This window comes from Stenella coeruleoalba (assembly GCF_951394435.1).
Source record: "Stenella coeruleoalba genome assembly, chromosome: 20".
In the NCBI taxonomy this organism is placed as follows: Eukaryota; Metazoa; Chordata; class Mammalia; order Artiodactyla; family Delphinidae; genus Stenella; species Stenella coeruleoalba.
This window is the reverse complement of record NC_137166.1, coordinates 47,163,180-47,179,469: the sequence shown is the minus strand read 5'-3', so window position 1 is coordinate 47,179,469 and position 16,290 is coordinate 47,163,180. Positions and strand designations below refer to the sequence as shown.

Genomic DNA, 16,290 nt, shown 5'->3' with positions numbered 1-16,290 from the left:
GCCCGGGGACCTCGGGTAGGACCAAGGCCCTCCATCTCTTCGCTTCTGTCCAATGGCTTTCCTGGACTTTCGAGGCGGGAGTGGGAGGGACCAAATTGTTAGTAAACGCGGAGCCACGTGCGGAAGCTGATCCTGGAGACGCCCCCTCCCCCGCCCTGGGTCGGCGCGTGCGCACTAGGTACGCAGTCTGTAAGCAAGCCCGCGCTTCTGGGCAGAAGCGACAATCCCGGCTGCACGTGGGCTCCGGGGCGATGGAGGGAGTGATGCAGACTGAGACTAAGATCCGCACTGAGTCTGGAATAGAGTCCGGCCCTCGGGGTCCCGGTTGTAGCCTCCGGAACTTTGCCTGCGAACAGAATTTGTTGTCCCGGCCCGATGGCTCGGCCTCTTTCCTGCAAGGTAGGAACTCACCCAGGTCGTATTCGTTTTAGGGCGCGGTTAGAGTGTACTGTGCTAGCTGGTAATATTCCTCCTGGACTGGTGCATTTCTTGCCGGGGTGGATACTACTGCATACATACACCTCTCTCTCCAGACTAGCCGGGAGAAGGTATTTCCACTTTGGTAAGTACTCAGAATGAGGGAGGGGCAGACCTCCTCTTAAGAATGAATACTCCAGAATAGGGGAAATCTCCTTACCCGGGTGTCTCCCTTGACTAGGTTCCTCCCCCGCCTCCCACACACGCACCCTGCGTCCATACATCCCGGGGTGAGGCAAACCCCTTTGTTCGCATAAATACCCGGTAGACTGGCAGATCACCACTAGCGGTTTAATAACTCCCTGGACCCGTGGCAGATCTTCTACCGAAGTAGATACTTATCAGATTGAGGGTGATGTCCCCAGCCCCACCCCCACCCATTGGGTAAATATCCCTTTGACTGGGATACACAACTCTTTCTATATCCCTAAGATTGGGGCAGGTCTTACCTATGAGGTAAATATCCCCTTCCCCTAGCTAAATAATTCTCAGACTAGACTCACCTCCCTGACCCCGGGAAATATTCCTCTGGAGACAGGCCTAAGGATCACCCCCATAAATGCTTCCGGCCCTGCCTTAGGGCATTACCTCAGACCCAGGTACAGAACCTGCTTTCATTCATTCCTTCACTGAACACACGTATTTTTGCTAGCACTGAGAATACATGGATAAAAATTTGTTTTAAATCCCTGCCCTAATGGAGTTTACGTTCTAGTCAAAGAGACAGACAAAAGATAACTAAGTAAAATATATAGTAAAATGCTGTGGAGAAAAATATAGTAGGGAAGAGGATTAGGGTGTGCCAGAAAGGGTTGCAGTCTTAATTAGGATGGTAAGGAACGGCCTCACTGAGATGGTACCTTCTGAATAAAAACCTAAAGGTAAGGGAGCAAACCCTAAAGCGATCAAGAGGAAAACTTACCAAGCATTGGGAACCTCTGAGGCCAAAACTTGCTTGGTGAGGAATAGTCAGGGAACAAGTGTGGCTGCAGCAGAGACAGGAGGCGGGAGGGAGGTAAGGAGGCCTGCCCGTCATGTAAGGCCTAGTGATTGAGAATGGAGCCATGTGACATGATCTGAATATATATTAACAGAATCTCTCTGGCTGCACTGTTGAGGTTAGAGGGGGAAAGGGGGAGGTAAGGGTGGCTCAGACCAGAGTGGAAGCAGTGCAGGGGGTGAGATTCTGAAGGGAAAACTGACAGATTTTGCAGATGGTTTGGTTTGGGGATATGAAAAAAAGGAGTCAGGGATAACGCGAAAGTTTTTTTCCCAGATCAGCTGTGCTAGGAGAAGATGAGTTCAGTTTGGAACATTAAATTTACAATGCATAGTAGACATCCCCGTGGCAGTGTGGACTGGGGCAGCAGTACATACAAGTCTGGAATTTGGAATCCTTCGGCTATAAATAGTATTTCAAGCTACCGATTGGTAAATGGTATTTCAAGCTACCGATTGGATGGGATCACCAAGAAAATTAGTATAGATGGAGAAGAGAAGCGGTCCCAGGACTAAGCCCTGGGTCGTCTAGCTTGTGCAGAGCTAGGAAAAGACACTGAGAAGGAGAAGATAGTAAGGTAGGAGGAAAACCAAGAGAGGGCGGTGACCTGGAGCCCAGAGAAGAACGTGTTTGAGCTGTAAGGGCCAACCAACTGCCTTAGTCCTACTGAGAGGCTGCATCACATGAGGATGGGCTAGACCTGTGGGTTGACAACTTGGACGTATGTCATTGGTGGTGCAGTCAAGAGCTGTTCTGGTGGAGGGATGGGGTCAAGGAGGAAAAGAAAGAGTCAGTGAGTGGAGACAGCTATTCAGGAGCTTTGCTGTAAGAGGACCAGGTAAATGGGGCAGGAGTTAGATGGATGTGGGGTCCAGAGGGGAGGGACTCGTGCTCACTGGAGTAACAGGAAGGAAGGCCCCAGTGTGGCTCTTGTTCTGCTTGGATAATTTCCCCCTTCAGGTGCATTCTCCTGGAGCCTGGAGCTGGGAGAATCCCCTCCATTGTGTGGCAGCTCCTCCCCGCCAACCCCAGGGAAAAAAAGGCCTCTACCCGAGACCTCCCCAGGGCTTAGCTCTCTTGCTCAATGCAGATGCCTGGAGTTTCTTAGCGCTTAAGAAATACTGAGCCCCTTTTGTGTTCTAAAACCCCAAAGCCCAGGACCCTGGAGCAGGGTCCTTTGCAGACCTTCAAAAGTGTGTCCCACATGCTTCTGGCCTCAGAATCTCTGATGAGGTTAAAATGCAAAGCCCCAGAACCTACCCACTCCCAACTAAGGCTGGCCTTCTCCATTTTTGAATTAATTGCTGTGGTGAGTCTGATTGCAGCCCAGTGTTTTGAAGCTTTGCTGGAGCTCCGTTTCTTCCCACTGCAGGTTGCAGGCCCAGCTACACAGTAGAATGGCCTGTGGAGCTCTGAGGCTGCTGGTGCCTGAGCCCCAACCCCCAGCAATGGAATTAGGCTCTCTGGGGGAGGGACCTGGGCATCAGTATCTTTTAAAGCTACGCAGTGAGTCCGTTGTGCAGCCAGGGTTGAGAACCACTGCGTCATTCGTGGTTATTTTTAACTGCAATAGAGTAGAAGATATCAGAGTATATCAAAGCAATAACGGTAAGAGTTGTTTTGTGAGGCTTTTGTTCCATTTATATGCACACAGATTTGGGTGAGTTTTAGGTCCTGCTCTAAAACGTATTTCTTATTGGGAGTTAGGGTCAGGAAAGTTTGCAAGCTGCTGCCAAGGTCCAGTCTCCTCATTCTGCAGATGGTGAAACTAAGGCCCAGAGAAGTGAGCAAAATCGGCTGGGGTTACAGAGCCTGGAGGAAATAAGCAGGCGTCAGGCCCCACCCCCAGATATTTATCTCTTTCTCAGGTGTCCCGACTGCTGCACAGTTTGGGGATGTGAGCCTGAGGGAAGAGAGCTGGGCTAAGGGAAGCTTTGGATGGAGAAGTTGGGAACAGCAGCAGTAAGAGGGAGAAAGTTGAGCTCTCAGGAAGAACTTCCCATTAAAGTTTCTAGTAATAGCTAAAGTCTTTTGGGCACTCGGCACTTACAGGCACAGTCGTAAGTGTTTTCTTTTTATCTCATGTAATCCTCACAGCTGTGAGGGAGGTACTGTAGTTATCCCCATTTTACAGATGAGGAAGTGGAGGCAGAGAAATGAAGCAAGTGCTCAAAGAATCACTGCCAGCAAATGGTGAGCCCCAGTGAGGGTGATGTGGGCAACCCTGGCCACCTGGCTCAGGGCCCACAATGTTAAGTGCCAGGCGTGGGGCCCCAGAGGCAGGGAAGATTTGGGTGAGGCCTCCCATGCTGTCTCCCCAGGCGATACCTCCGTCCTGGCAGGCGTGTACGGGCCAGCAGAGGTGAAAGTCAGCAAAGAGATCTTCAACAAGGCCACACTGGAGGTGACCCTGAGGCCGAAGATCGGTCTGCCTGGTAATTGGGCCTCTCACCCCGTGTCTCCCTCACTGCTTTTCCTGGTCTCCACTCCCCCCCTCCCTCTCATCATCACCCCTCAGCTATTTCTTTCCTTTTTTTTTTTTTTTTTTTTTTGATATTTATTTATTTTGGCTGTGCCGGGTCTTAGTTGCATCATACGGGCTCTTAGTTGCGGCATGCATGCAGGATCTAGTTCCCCAACCAGGGATCGAACCTGGGCCCCCTGCTTTGGGTGTGCGGAATCTTACCCACTGGACCACCAGGGAAGTCCCCTGCCCTCAGCTATTTCTGTCTCTTTCTCCAACTCTTTGCTTCTGAGTTTCTGTTTCTGTCACTTTTCTCTCTTTCTCCCTGTCTCTCTCCATCTTCACTTTCCCCTCCTCTTTCCTGGCTCCATCTCTCCTCCTTTCCATTAACCTGTTTTTCCACTCTTTTACTCTGTCCCCCTCACTCCCCAGGGCTGGGCCCACTGGGATGGGAGTGGACAGCAGCACTGGACATGGGAGCTCAGAGGTTCTCTTCCCCGGGAGGCTCCTTTGGTGGGTGCTGGAAGTGGCAGGGGTCTGGTGGGTGGCAGTCAGGCCCTGCCTCCTTCCCACTGGGACTCCTCTGTTATCCATTCAGGGTCTTCCAGCAGCCCGGACTGGGACTGCAGGCCCTTTTCCAGAGGGCTTGGGTGGGGCATATGGAGGAAGGTGAGCCAGATGGAAGGGAAGAGCCTGACAACCCCACCCCACCCCTGATTTCCCCAGGCGTAGCGGAGAAGAGCCGGGAGCGGCTGATCAGAAACACGTGTGAAGCGGTGGTGCTGGGAGCTCTGCACCCCCGCACCTCCATAACCGTGGTGCTGCAGGTCGTCAGCGATGCTGGCTCTGTATCCTTTCCTCTAGGCCACCTCCTCCAGGAAGTCCTCCAGAATCCAAAGCCTCTGCCAGTGACCTCAACTCTGACCCTGAGCTTGGATTTGAGGCTCAACACCGGGGGAGCCCTGAGCAGGTAGAACCTTAGGTTCAGCAGCTCAGCCTTGAAAGATCGCTGTGGTTTGGGTAGAGGTAGAGAAAGGTAGAGGCCAAGGACCAGAAACAGGCATTTCTAGATGGCTTTGCAGGTGCATGGCCCTGCGTTGGGCAGACACTTCACAGATGAGGGAAAAGGAGGACTGTTGCGAACCCATTTCACAGAGGGGAGGCAATGGAGGGTCAGTGGCAGAGGTGGGACTGATTGATTGTGAAACTGGGCCCTGGGGAGGAAAGACTTGAGGAAACGGAGGTGGGGCCACCTGTCTGACTCAGGCCTGTGCTCACCTTGCACTATGCCAGGGCCACACCTCTCCCCTGGGCTGTGGGCTCCCTGAGGACACCGACCCCTCCCGCTGTCACCCTGCCCATCTATTGCCTGGTAGCACTGCATGCTCTAGATACCCCAGCTCCAGGCCTGGCTCTGCCACTGCCTACTTGTGTGATCTTGGAAGGCTTCTGCCCTCCGTTTCCCTGAAGGTGCATATCTGTTGAATATCATTATGATCCCTGATTGAGGCTCAGAGGGAATACATAACTTGCTCAAGGTCACACAGCTTAGAGGTGGCAAATTCAGGTCTGGAACCCAAGGATACGTGATCCCAGAACTACTCTGCCTTTCTGTGATCAATTAGTGATGTCTGCTACAGGCACTGGCAGGGTGAATGGAGGCATGGATATGTTCTGCTGACCAGCCCTCCAGTAGAAACTCTTAACCTGGGAATTCCCTGGCGGTCCAGTGGTTAGGACTCTGCTCTCTCACTGCTGAGGGCCTGGGTTTAATCCCTGATTGGGGAACTAAGATCCCACAAGCTTCACAGTGCGGCCAAAAAAAAGGAAGAAAAAAAAGAAACTCTTAACCACTGCCTGTGGCACTCAGCTCCTGGCCTGTTGCCTGAATGCCGCCTGCATGGCACTGGTGGACGCAGGTGTGCCCATGCGGGCCCTCTTCTGTGGGGTCACCTGTGCTCTGGACTCTGATGGGACCCTCCTGCTGGACCCCACAGCCAAGCAAGAAAAGGTAGGTATGAAGGGCAGGGTGGTGAAAGGCCTTGGGCAGACACTCTTCCTCTCCTCCTCTAGGCCTCACTTCTCCAAAACAGTTGGCTTGTCACCTCAGTCTCAGCTGGCAAGCTCTGCCCTGTTCATCTGGGCAAGTGCTAGAAACCCAACTCTAACCTGCTGAAGCAAAAAAGGGAACTGATTTTAAGAGGTTCAAAAACAAAAGCAAAGGAGGAAAGAGTTTTTTCTTCATTGGCTCAAGGTCACAGTGTGCTAGGGTTCTGGTTATTCCCAGTTATCTGCTCAGGACTGTAACAGTCACATCCAGTCGGGAAAGCAGAAACCCCTGGGGAGATTTCAGACAGAATTTAATGCAAGGAACTAGTTATAACCGTATTGGAAGAGCTGAAGGAGCAAAAGGGAAGAAGAAAGGACACCCAGAGATTAGAAGCCGGAAGCCAGCTCCTGCTCTGCACTGGTGGAGACACTGATGCAGTCAGATCTAGATGCACAGAGATGGGCTGGCTTTGCCCTGGCTGCTGAAGTCCAGAACCCACCCCATCTCCATGCCTCCTGTGGCAGGTGATATACCCCAAACTCCTGCTGCAATGAGGACCAAGATGCTGTCTCCTCCCTCCCAGTCTCCCACCAGATTCCTGGTAGAACCTGACTGGCAGGGGAATCTGGGAAGTACAGTTTGCTGGCTTCCAGCCCCAGGGGTACAGAGCACTGCAGGGAGATGGGAGGCACCGGGGAATGACCGGCACTGTGGCTGCTGCCCCTGTGGCGCAGGATACTGTGCTCTGAACCCCCTGTCAGAACCATGTGGTGGAATTTGGCGTGGGTAGTGATTACTCAAGGAAGCAGGGAAGGGGTGGTATGTAGCCCAAAAAGAAAAAAAATACACTTGATACGTGAGGGAAAAGCAAGCCCCCTCTTTGGGACCAGCTAAGATTGTGTCTGAGGAGAGAGTCCCAGGTCCCCCACCTTGTACCCCTCATCCCTAGGAGGCCCGGGCAGTCCTGACCTTTGCACTTGACAGCGTGGAACGGAAGCTGCTGATGTCCACCACTAAGGGGCTCTACTCTGATGCTGAGGTACCAGTGTGCAATTGGGGGTGAATGCCAGATCTTTCCCACCCACCTGACACGAGGCCCTGTCCCAATCCTAGGAAGCTTAAGGAGGGCCTCGTCCTTGCATCCCTTCTGTAAATAGGAGTTTTCAAACTTTGTAGCCATAGAAACCTTTGTGGGAATTTTAAAGGGAAGGCCAATTTATGAGAAGAGGGGCACAGGTTGAAATCAAGAGATGGGGGCGCCTTGAGGCCTCCCAGCTTCCAGCTCAGAGCTGTGCACCCCGGAACTCGGGGTGTCTGAAAAACAGAGTTTGGCACCTGTTGGGCCAAATGGTCTCCAAGAATATTTCCCACCTGGCCCTCCTGTGAATCCAGGTATACAAGGCAGTAAAGATTTGGGGTCTCAGGTTCCACGCTTTTAAGACTATTTGGAGTCACAGGGCCTGTGGCTCTAAAATTCCAATCTGGCCCCGGAGCTCAACAAGGTTGGGGTCACGTCCAGGGGTCAGGATGCCTGATGCCTTTGGTCTGAGGGCCTGGAGCTGCTGGAACCTGACCCCTGAGGCCTCTTCCCCTTGAAGGAGCCCATGAGGTGGGGAAGAAGGAAATGCACTGAGAGTAAATCCCGCTCCACCTGCCTCCCCTTGGGGGGCGGGGCTCCCGGTGTACTGGGAGGTGGGGCCTGTCAGGCCGTGTGGGTGCAGGCCTGGGCCCGCAGCACTAAGCCCCTCTCCCTTCCCAGCTCCAGCAGTGCCTGGCTGCAGCCCAGGCTGCCTCCCAGCACGTCTTCCGCTTCTACCGGGAATCTCTGCAGAGGCGTTACTCCAAGAGCTGAGGCACGCTGGGGCAAGCTGCCCCTCCCACCACCTCCAGCATCAAATAAACTGGTAGCCCAGCCCTGCTGAGAAAGTGGCTATAGCCAGCCCCTGGGCCCGGGGGGCACAGACTCCATCCCACCCCAGGAAAACACTAGTAGGATGGTGCATTTATTGACTGACTCGACTCATTCTAACAGCCCGGTGAAGTGGGACTGCTGTTAGAGTGTGCAGGCCCCAGCAGTGAATGAGGCCCGCGTCCCAGGTTCGAGGAGCAGTGATGTGATGGACAAATAAAATTGGTGTTTTTTGGATGGCGGATGCTATTTAAGAACAAACAGGGAAGACGGGTTTAGGTGAGTCGGGGGAGGGCAGATTTAATAACATCAGTCGGGGACACCTCCGTGGAGAGGGGAACATCTGAGGGAAGCCCAGGAAGAGGCCAGGGACGAACTTGGGGACTCGTGGACATGTTGGGAGAGGACCCCCTGGCAGAGACGGGCAGAGGTTCAAGGACCAGCAAGGTGGCCAGTGTGGCTGGAGCAGAGGACTAAGGAGAGTAAGGAGATGGTCAGGGAGGCAGTAGCCTTCGTGGGCCCCGGAGGGGAATCTGGCTCTGAATGTTGCTTTTACCCACACGACAACCCTGTGAGGTGTGGCTGTTGTTACAGTCTGTTTTAAGGTAAGGAAACAAGGGACTTCCCTGGTTGCGCAGTGGTTACAGATCCGCCTGCCAATGCAGGGGACACGGGTTCGAGCCCTGGTCCGGGAAGATCCCACATGCCAAGGAGCACTTAAGCCCGTGCACCACAACTACTGAACCTGTGCTCTAGAGCCCTCGAGCCACAACTACTGAGCCCACGTGCCACAGCTGCTGAGCCCATGTGCCTAGAGCCCGTGCTCCACAAGAGTAGCCCCCACTCGCCGCAACTAGAGAGAGCCTGCGTGTAGTTAGGAAGACCCAACGCAGCCAAAAAAATAAATAAAATTCAAGAAAGAGGGCTTCCCTGGTGGCGCAGTGGTTGGGGGTCTGCCTGCCGATGCAGGGGGCGCGGGTTCATGCCCCGGTCCGGGGGGATCCTGCGTGCTGAGCAGCTAGGCCCGTGAGCCATGGCCGCTGAGCCTGTGTATCGGGAGCCTGTGCTCCGCGGTGGGGGAGGCCACAGCAGTGAGAGGCCCGCATACCACAAAAAAAAAAAAAAAAAAAGAATAAGGTAAGGGAACAAGCTCAGAAGCCAGTTATCCACCAGAGGTCACCAGCTAGTTAAGTGGTGGAGCACGGGCCCCACTCAAGAGTCCAGACCCAGGGACTTCCCTGGCCGTCCAGCAGTTAAGACTCCACGCGTCCACTGCAGGGCGCATGGCCTCGATCCCTAGTTGGGGATCCCGTGTGCCACTTGGTGCGGCCAAAAAAGAAAGGTCCAGACCCAGAGCCCTCACTGTGCAGACACACACTGGAGGTGCCAGCGCATTCTGGACCTCGGGTCCCTGTCTGTGAAAGGAAGTGGCCAAGGCCTCTTGGTTCTCTCTCAGGGGTGATAGCACCCCCTGAGGGGCTTTCGGAAATGGGTGTATTTTCAGTTCTGATTTGACTGATCCCCACCCTCCCATTCAGGGGTCAGGAGCCAAGATCACGCTAGCATCCAGCAAGGCATAACGTCCCCACAGGTGGGCCACGTGGCTGCCAAGTCCTGTGTGCCACTGACGTGTAGGGTTTTATGACACATCTGGGGGCCCTGTGCTGCACACTTCACATGCTTAAACTGGCCCACACGGTGCCCACAATTGCCCCTTTGAGCAGGTGTCATTTTCATCCCCAGTAAACAAGAAGGAAATGCATAAATATCTTTACCTTGAAGTTACACTCCGTGAAGACATGCAGGAGAGCACAAACGGAATAGTGTTTTCTTCTAAGAAGTACGATTAAATGGCATTAAGTGGAATGAAAAAACTAAACCACTCTCAGTTTATTACTTGGTAATATCAGGCTAGTGTACCTCTGATAAGCTCAGAACAGGGCTGTTTTGCCTGCCAGAGTGCCAGCACTTTGAGCCCTGAAGGCCCCATCCCTCCCAATCTCAGGCTATGTGATGGGGCTGCCTCCTAGCCCGGGTGGGCCACTGAGAGGGTGCCTGGGGAAGAGGACCTTTGGGGTACCAGAGCTGCCTGCTCCATTCTCCTCCCCCACGAGGCGGAGCCTGTGCAGTGAAGCCAAGAGGTGGGGAGACCAGACTATTTTATCTGAGGCCCTCAATCCAGTTCTCCCTCAGCTTCCCTTTTGTGGTGTAAGGCAGTCTGAGTTGGATTTTGCCATTTGATGGTGAAGGAGCTCTGGGGGAGGCTGCTGTTTACACTGTATGACTCATTTAGTCTTCAGAACTGCTCCAGGTGTGGGAGAAATTAGTCCCATTTTGCAGATGAGGAAAAGTGAGGCTCAGAAGGTACGTGGGCAGAGGTTACACAGTGAACTTGGAGGAGGAAGGCCTTGGAACCTGGCTTTCTCTAATTCTCTACCTATCACCCACGTTGTGAAGAGAATATTCTGCAATTTGGAAGCCCGCCGAGCTTCCTCGGATTCCCTCTTCACTGGCTCTGAGGTGTCCGGAAGCACCCCGGGGGGCACCCTGTCACTCCGGCCCGTCCCTTCCGCCTTCCCACACAGACTGACACAGGTTTGGCGGCAGGAGTGTCTGGTGTTTAATCGCTGTTTGCGGCCTCCAGGAAGGGGGGTGCGGGGGAGGGGGAGAACCGACTCACTCCCCGTTTTTGGACGTTGCTGCCGCCGCAGCCGCCGCCGCCTCATCCACCTGGATTCTCCACTCCGACCGCGGACGCGCTGGGCGGCCGGCCCCTGGGTTCACAGTGGGGACCGCAGGGGCAGCTAGGGCGGGTCCCGGGAGGCGAGGTAGGCGGCCAGGGTAACCAGGGCGGCCGCGTACGTGCACACGCCCAGCCCGACGGCCAGGACCCCCAGCAGGAAGGCGCGGCGGGAGGCGGCCCCTGCCCCCTGGACGTCCCCCTTGGCCCAAGCCTTGTTGGTCTGTGGAGGCGTTGGGCAGCGGTGACTCAGGTATCCCCTCATCCCACCCTGCTTCCCGCAGCCCGACCCCTCCCCCACCCAACACACCCACGTATTCATTCATATGTTCCAAAAACATAGGGAGCAGCTACTGTGGTCAGGCACAGTTGGGCACTGGGGATACTGGGTGATTAATGAAAAGATGCATATATTACTATATGCCACAGTTCTAACTCGCTGAGCCTCACAATGACCCTGAGGCAGGAATTATTCGTTCCCATTTTACAGACGAGGAAAATGAGGCACCAGGAGTTTAAGTGGCTTGCCCACAACCTTACCAGAGGGTGGCAGGCCTAGGATTGGAGCTCAGGTTCTTAACCACCACTCTGGGCTGCCCTCTGTGAAAAATGCCTCATTTTACCCCTGAATGTTTCTATGTAAATCCTTTCTCCATCACTTTTTTTTTCCCCCCCAAGCAGGCCTCCTCTTTTTTTCTTTTCTTTCGAATGCATTTTTCTCTTCTCTATCCAACCCCCTCCCAGCTCCACCCACAGACTGACCTTCTGGGCCAGGCAGAAGGCGGCAATGCCCACGGGCCAGAAACAGCACAGCATGGAGAAGAGAGCCAAGCCAAGGTGGTCGTGGGGTAGGAGTGGGGAGAGAAGGCCGCCCCCGTCCCAGTCCGAGTCACTGTCACTGGATGACACATCCTATGGGCAGGAGACAGCCTAAGTGGTCATCTCCACCCATCCTCCTTGCCCCACTGCTCCACTCCCCGTGCCCCCAAAGACACCAAGAGAGAAAAATGTTCCAAGAGGTAGGCCCTTCACTTGCCCACATCCTGGATCCCTCTGACGGGAAGCTCTGGACCCTGTCTCCAGAGAAAAGCCTCACCCACACTCAAAAGCTCTGAGTTCAGTTTCAAGCTCACAGGTCCACTCATGGATACTACAGCCGCTTATAAGCTCTAAGTTAAAAACCGCTGAAGTGGAGACAGAAACCAATGGTGACTGGAACCTGCAAAAAGATGGCGATTAGGGGAGCCAGCTCTGGTGGCCTAAATTACTAGGACAAACCTGCCTGCTGAAACTACAGGTTCTAGGTTAAAAATATATATTTTTAAATCTTGCATCAAATAGCTCACAAGACTTTAAGGAGTTACTGTAAAGCCAAAACTGAAGTGAAAATCAAGGTTAATTTAACAGAGAGGTCAAATGAACAGAGAAGGCCCCTTCCGCCCTGCAGGCATTTACCAATCCCATTTACCAATCCCTGAATGAAAAATTAACCTTTCGTTCAGACCTTGAACTAGATTAAAAATGATCTTTCACTGGTAGTACCCCCAGACAGCTGACAAAAGCAAACCAAATCCTCTCCTGAGGAAGGTACTTTCATTCTAGGCCTCAAGACAATTTTTCAAATACAGTGACCAGCATGCAAAGATAACCAGGCAGACAGGAACCATGGAGGAGAGCTAGGTAATAAGGCCCTCGAGGTCTTAAAATAATGGGCTTCTTTGACACAAACCATGTCAAAGGGACGCTTACTGCCACAGTGGGGCAGACCGTGTTTCCCAAGATGGCCACACCCATCTCTCCCCTCCCACATGCTCTTCTTACTGTGTGACTGATAATCTCATCAGGGGTGAGGTCTATGTCCACTTTCCTTGAGTCTGGGAAGGCTATGATTCATTTGTAATTGATAGAATGTGGTGGAAGTAATGCAACGCGACTTGCAAGCATAAGTCAGAAAAGGTGAGGCAGCTTCTGCTTTGCTGAAACACTCCTGCCGGAGGCTGGAGGCACATAAGGAGTCTTGGCTGCCCTGAAGGCGCTGTGCTGTAAGCCCAAACCAGCCCACGTGGGGAGACTCCTGCAGAAGCCCTGAGACTACATTAAGAGAGAGTTTAGTCAACCAGACCCCAGCTGCTTCAAACCCTGACTGTTCCAGCTCTAGCCACTGGCTGACCGCAACCTCATGAAAGACCCTGAGGCAGAACCACCCAAGTCCTTCCCAAGTTCCCAACCCATGGAAACCATGAGCCATGATAATGATTGTTGTTGTTTTAAGCTACTAAGCTTTGGGGTGACTTCTTATGTGGCAATAGCAACTGGAAAACCATGTTTAGCAGATAAAAGACAAGCTTGACAAAATGCACAAGGAATAAGAAATTATAAAAAATGGCATTAATTGGAAAAGAGAGCGAGAGAGAGACCAGGGCAAACAGAGGCACAGAGATGCATCGGCTTTGGAAAGAGATGGACTGATAGAGAACAGGGGGGGTCAGAAATCAGAGGGAAGACAAACAGACACAAAGGGAACAAAGATGAGAGATGAATCTGGAGAGAAAAAGGTAGAGAAGCCAGGGGGGATGGAGAACAGGAAAAACCACACCTGGAAACCCAGGAAGGCCAAACGCAGTTGCGAAGTGAGACTCCAGGCCAGCAGCTGGCAGCTGGAGTTGGCCAGCAGCCTGCCGGATGTTGGCCACAGCTGGATTCACCTCCAGCCCCCTCCCCCAGCTCCCACTAAGGAGCCTACCTTAGTGGTCCTGCTCCTACCTCAAGGTCGGGGAGCCCTGGCTCCCCCAGTACAGCACTCACAGAAGGAAGAGATGGTGGCAGGAACTGCCAACCCCTCAGTGATTCTACAAAGGCTGTCTCTCGAAAGGGAGGCCCTGGCTCAGGCTCGCCAGGCTTCTGGACAGGGGGCTCACCGCCTACACCCACCAGCAGAGGCTGTTGGACATCTGGAAGACTGGGGTTGTCCATGGCTCGGGAGAGGCTCCCAGAGGAGCTTCCTGGGAGTTGGGGAAAGAAAAAGACAAGTTGTAAAAGTCTCACTTTTATCTTTCCCCTGACTCCTAGCTTTGGAGGGACTCCAGGCAGAGACTAGGTAGCTGAACCATCCTCAGACCCATTTTACAGATAGTAAAACCAAGGCCCAGAGAGTAACAGAGGTTGGTCCAAGTTGTGAAGAGAACTCAGGACTCTGGACATTCAGTTCCAGGCTTCTCTCTCCTCAGGCAAAAACCACACACCTGTTGCACATTTATTCCAAACCATGCCTTACACACTTACTTGGCCCATGAACTACACACCCATCCTGGGTTGACACTCTCATCCCTCTCCCCCACACCCAACCCCAATGATGCTTAGTTCACACACCGCCTGTGCCCCCAAGCCTGCACACTCTCAATACCTGCCACACATACCCATCCAGGCAAGCCCAGTCCCCACCTCCACCTGTGCACATTCACATCCCAAGGGACTGTTTGCATACTTGCCCCAAACAACACGAGCTCCCAACGGTCTTACTCACTCACCCTAAATAACTCCTTGCACATTCATCCTAATCCCCCCAGCATCAGATTCTCCCCAGAGGCACATATATGTACAGGCTTCCCACACATGCAGCCTGGACACTCTCCCCCGTCCGCATCACTTCCCTTGCACATCTGCCCAAACACCTGGGGCCACACACCCCTCTCTTTCTCCACCCACATCCATGGCCCACACTCACCCGCTCCGCTGACACCTCCTGTTTTACCACAATCCACCTTTGCACACTTCCCCCATAACACCACCAACCCACCACACGACTCAACCGCGGAGACTATTCTCGCCCTCACAGTCCCCCTGCGGGGGTCCCCAAGTCTCCCGCCCTCAGTCCAAACCTGGCTTGAGCCGATTTCCTGGCCAAGGTTTTGCCTCCCTGTCCCCAGCGCCAGGACCCGGGAGAAGAGCGGTGCCCCGCAAGCTGCGCCTCTCACAGCCCACGGCTATAGGCCGGGACCTCCTGGGCTCTCCGCACCGACACCCTCCCCGATCCTGCCGCTCAGGGTGGGGGAACTCAGTGAGTCCCGCGCTCCTAGGGGTCTGGGCCTCGGGGTACGGGGTCTGAGAGCTCCGCTGCGCGCCCCTCTCAGCGCCCCGGGCCCGCGGCGCGCAGGGGCGGGGCGGTGGGCTCGCGGGCTCCGCCCTCAGAGGAGGCCGCGGTGGGCGGGGGTGGGGTGGGTAATGGGGCCTTGAAGGCCGACGTCAGCGCCCGGCGCTGGTCCTTGCCATCCTGGGTGCGGAGGAGCAGGCGGAGGTCTCCGAGGTCAGCGGGCCCTGACATCCCGAACCCAGACCCAAACGCTGCAGGACGGAGGACAGGGCGCCCCGATTCTCCAGAGCCTTCCTGGCTTGGCCCTGCTTCCACCCCACTGCCCTCCCCCGTCCCCAACAGTAAAAACAGCAACCCCGGCTAACTGTGGGCACGGTTCTTAGTGCTTTACATGTACACGTACACATTTATTCCCGAGAACGACCTAAGAGGCACTATCATTGATTGTCTTGTCGTGCCCAGGACGAAACGGGCACAGAGAGTTAGAACTTGCCTAAAAGCGTGCCGCCGGGTCACTGAGTGCAGACTGCGCCCGGCGCGGGGGTTAGATACCCTACGTTCATCAACGCACGGACTCCTCTCAGTAGCTCTATTTCTATCCCTATTAGGCAGTTAAGGAAACTGAGGCTCAGAGATGTGTGCTCACTTGGCCAAGGTAAACGACTGGTACTAGGACCGACCCGCAGATTGTAACCCAGGGCTGTATTTCTTGCCGGCCCCAGTGGAGGGGAGAAAGCAGAGGCAGAAGGTGCGACGGGGGCTTCCAGGGAAAGGGGCGGTGCTGGGAGTGGGCCCGGGATGGCGTGCTGCTTAGCAGGTGGTACAGGTGGTGGTTATGAGTCAGTGTTTGGACCCACACAGACCTGAGTTCCTTTACAGGCTCTTCAAAGCACTCGCTGTGTGACCTCTGGAAAATGGCATCACCTCTCTGAACTCCAATTTCTTCATCTGTGAAATAGCGTAAATACCCCCTGCCTCTTAGCTGTGATAACATATATAAAGCACTTAGGTGCCATAACAAATGTCCAACATTTGCCCCAAACTAGGCACTCTGAACGTGTTTGATGGTGTTTAGGAATATAATTGTTTACATCCGTCTTCATCAGTCTAATTAAGGAACTCTTCTCGCCCAGCAGTCCTCCACCTCCTTCAGGGAGGCCACCCAGCTTGCACCGGCTTCTCTTTCTCGGAAGCCCTCCATCTCACCAGTCCCAGACAGCCAAACTGGAGGATTCCCTTCCTGATGTGGGGCAGGCCAGCGTTCCCTCGCTCCAGGGCTCTGGGGCTCCGTGCCAAGAGTCCAGACGCTGAAGCTGGTACAGGCCCCACTCCTGGGGAGAACAGACGGTGTCTGGAAGTGACCTTGGCTCAGCCAGAGTTTCTGGCAGACAACAGGCAGGGAGACCCACAGGAGCATAGATGAGAAGGAGAGGGGGTAGAACTGTTTAATGGGGAGAGACACCCTTGTTACTCTGTATCTCCTTAACCTCGCTCTTATCACTATGAAACATATTACATATTTCTGCTGGTTTGAATCCTCCCACCAGTGCCAGCTCCAGC

General features: G+C 54.0%; 2 protein-coding genes across 2 annotated transcripts; one reads left to right on the top strand and one right to left on the bottom strand.

Annotated features, from left to right (window-relative positions):
* The first annotated feature begins 188 nt into the window (after positions 1-188).
* On the top strand, positions 189-8,145 carry EXOSC5 (exosome component 5). The gene is made up of 6 exons (XM_079907588.1): positions 189-399; positions 3,799-3,912; positions 4,668-4,789; positions 5,812-5,952; positions 6,941-7,030; positions 7,751-8,145. Exons 1-6 carry the CDS (start codon positions 252-254, stop codon positions 7,841-7,843), a joined length of 708 nt encoding a protein of 235 aa, XP_079763714.1. The 5' UTR covers positions 189-251; the 3' UTR covers positions 7,844-8,145.
* Positions 8,146-10,424: 2,279 nt separating this feature from the next.
* TMEM91 (transmembrane protein 91) lies at positions 10,425-14,775 on the bottom strand. The gene is made up of 4 exons (XM_079907009.1): positions 14,519-14,775; positions 13,404-13,642; positions 11,403-11,552; positions 10,425-10,863 (listed from the first exon to the last, which is right to left on the bottom strand). The coding sequence occupies exons 2-4, from the start codon at positions 13,611-13,613 to the stop codon at positions 10,705-10,707; spliced, it is 519 nt and encodes a 172-aa protein (XP_079763135.1). The 5' UTR covers positions 13,614-13,642; positions 14,519-14,775; the 3' UTR covers positions 10,425-10,704.
* Between the last annotated feature and the right edge of the window lie 1,515 nt (positions 14,776-16,290).

Bases quoted from the DNA above. Each gene is read 5' to 3' on its own strand.
- EXOSC5 (XM_079907588.1), top strand. From the start codon at position 252: ATGGAGGGAGTGATGCAGACTGAGACTAAGATCCGCACTGAGTCTGGA. The intron at 4,790-5,811 runs GTATCCTTTCCT...TGTGGCACTCAG, and splicing joins TCGTCAGCGATGCTGGCTCT to CTCCTGGCCTGTTGCCTGAA. The intron at 5,953-6,940 runs GTAGGTATGAAG...CCTCATCCCTAG, and splicing joins CCACAGCCAAGCAAGAAAAG to GAGGCCCGGGCAGTCCTGAC.
- TMEM91 (XM_079907009.1), bottom strand. From the start codon at position 13,613: ATGGACAACCCCAGTCTTCCAGATGTCCAACAGCCTCTGCTGGTGGGT. The intron at 11,553-13,403 runs GTAGGAGCAGGA...TCCTGCCCATAG, and splicing joins CAGGGCTCCCCGACCTTGAG to GATGTGTCATCCAGTGACAG. The intron at 10,864-11,402 runs GTCAGTCTGTGG...ACGCCTCCACAG, and splicing joins CCTTCTGCCTGGCCCAGAAG to ACCAACAAGGCTTGGGCCAA.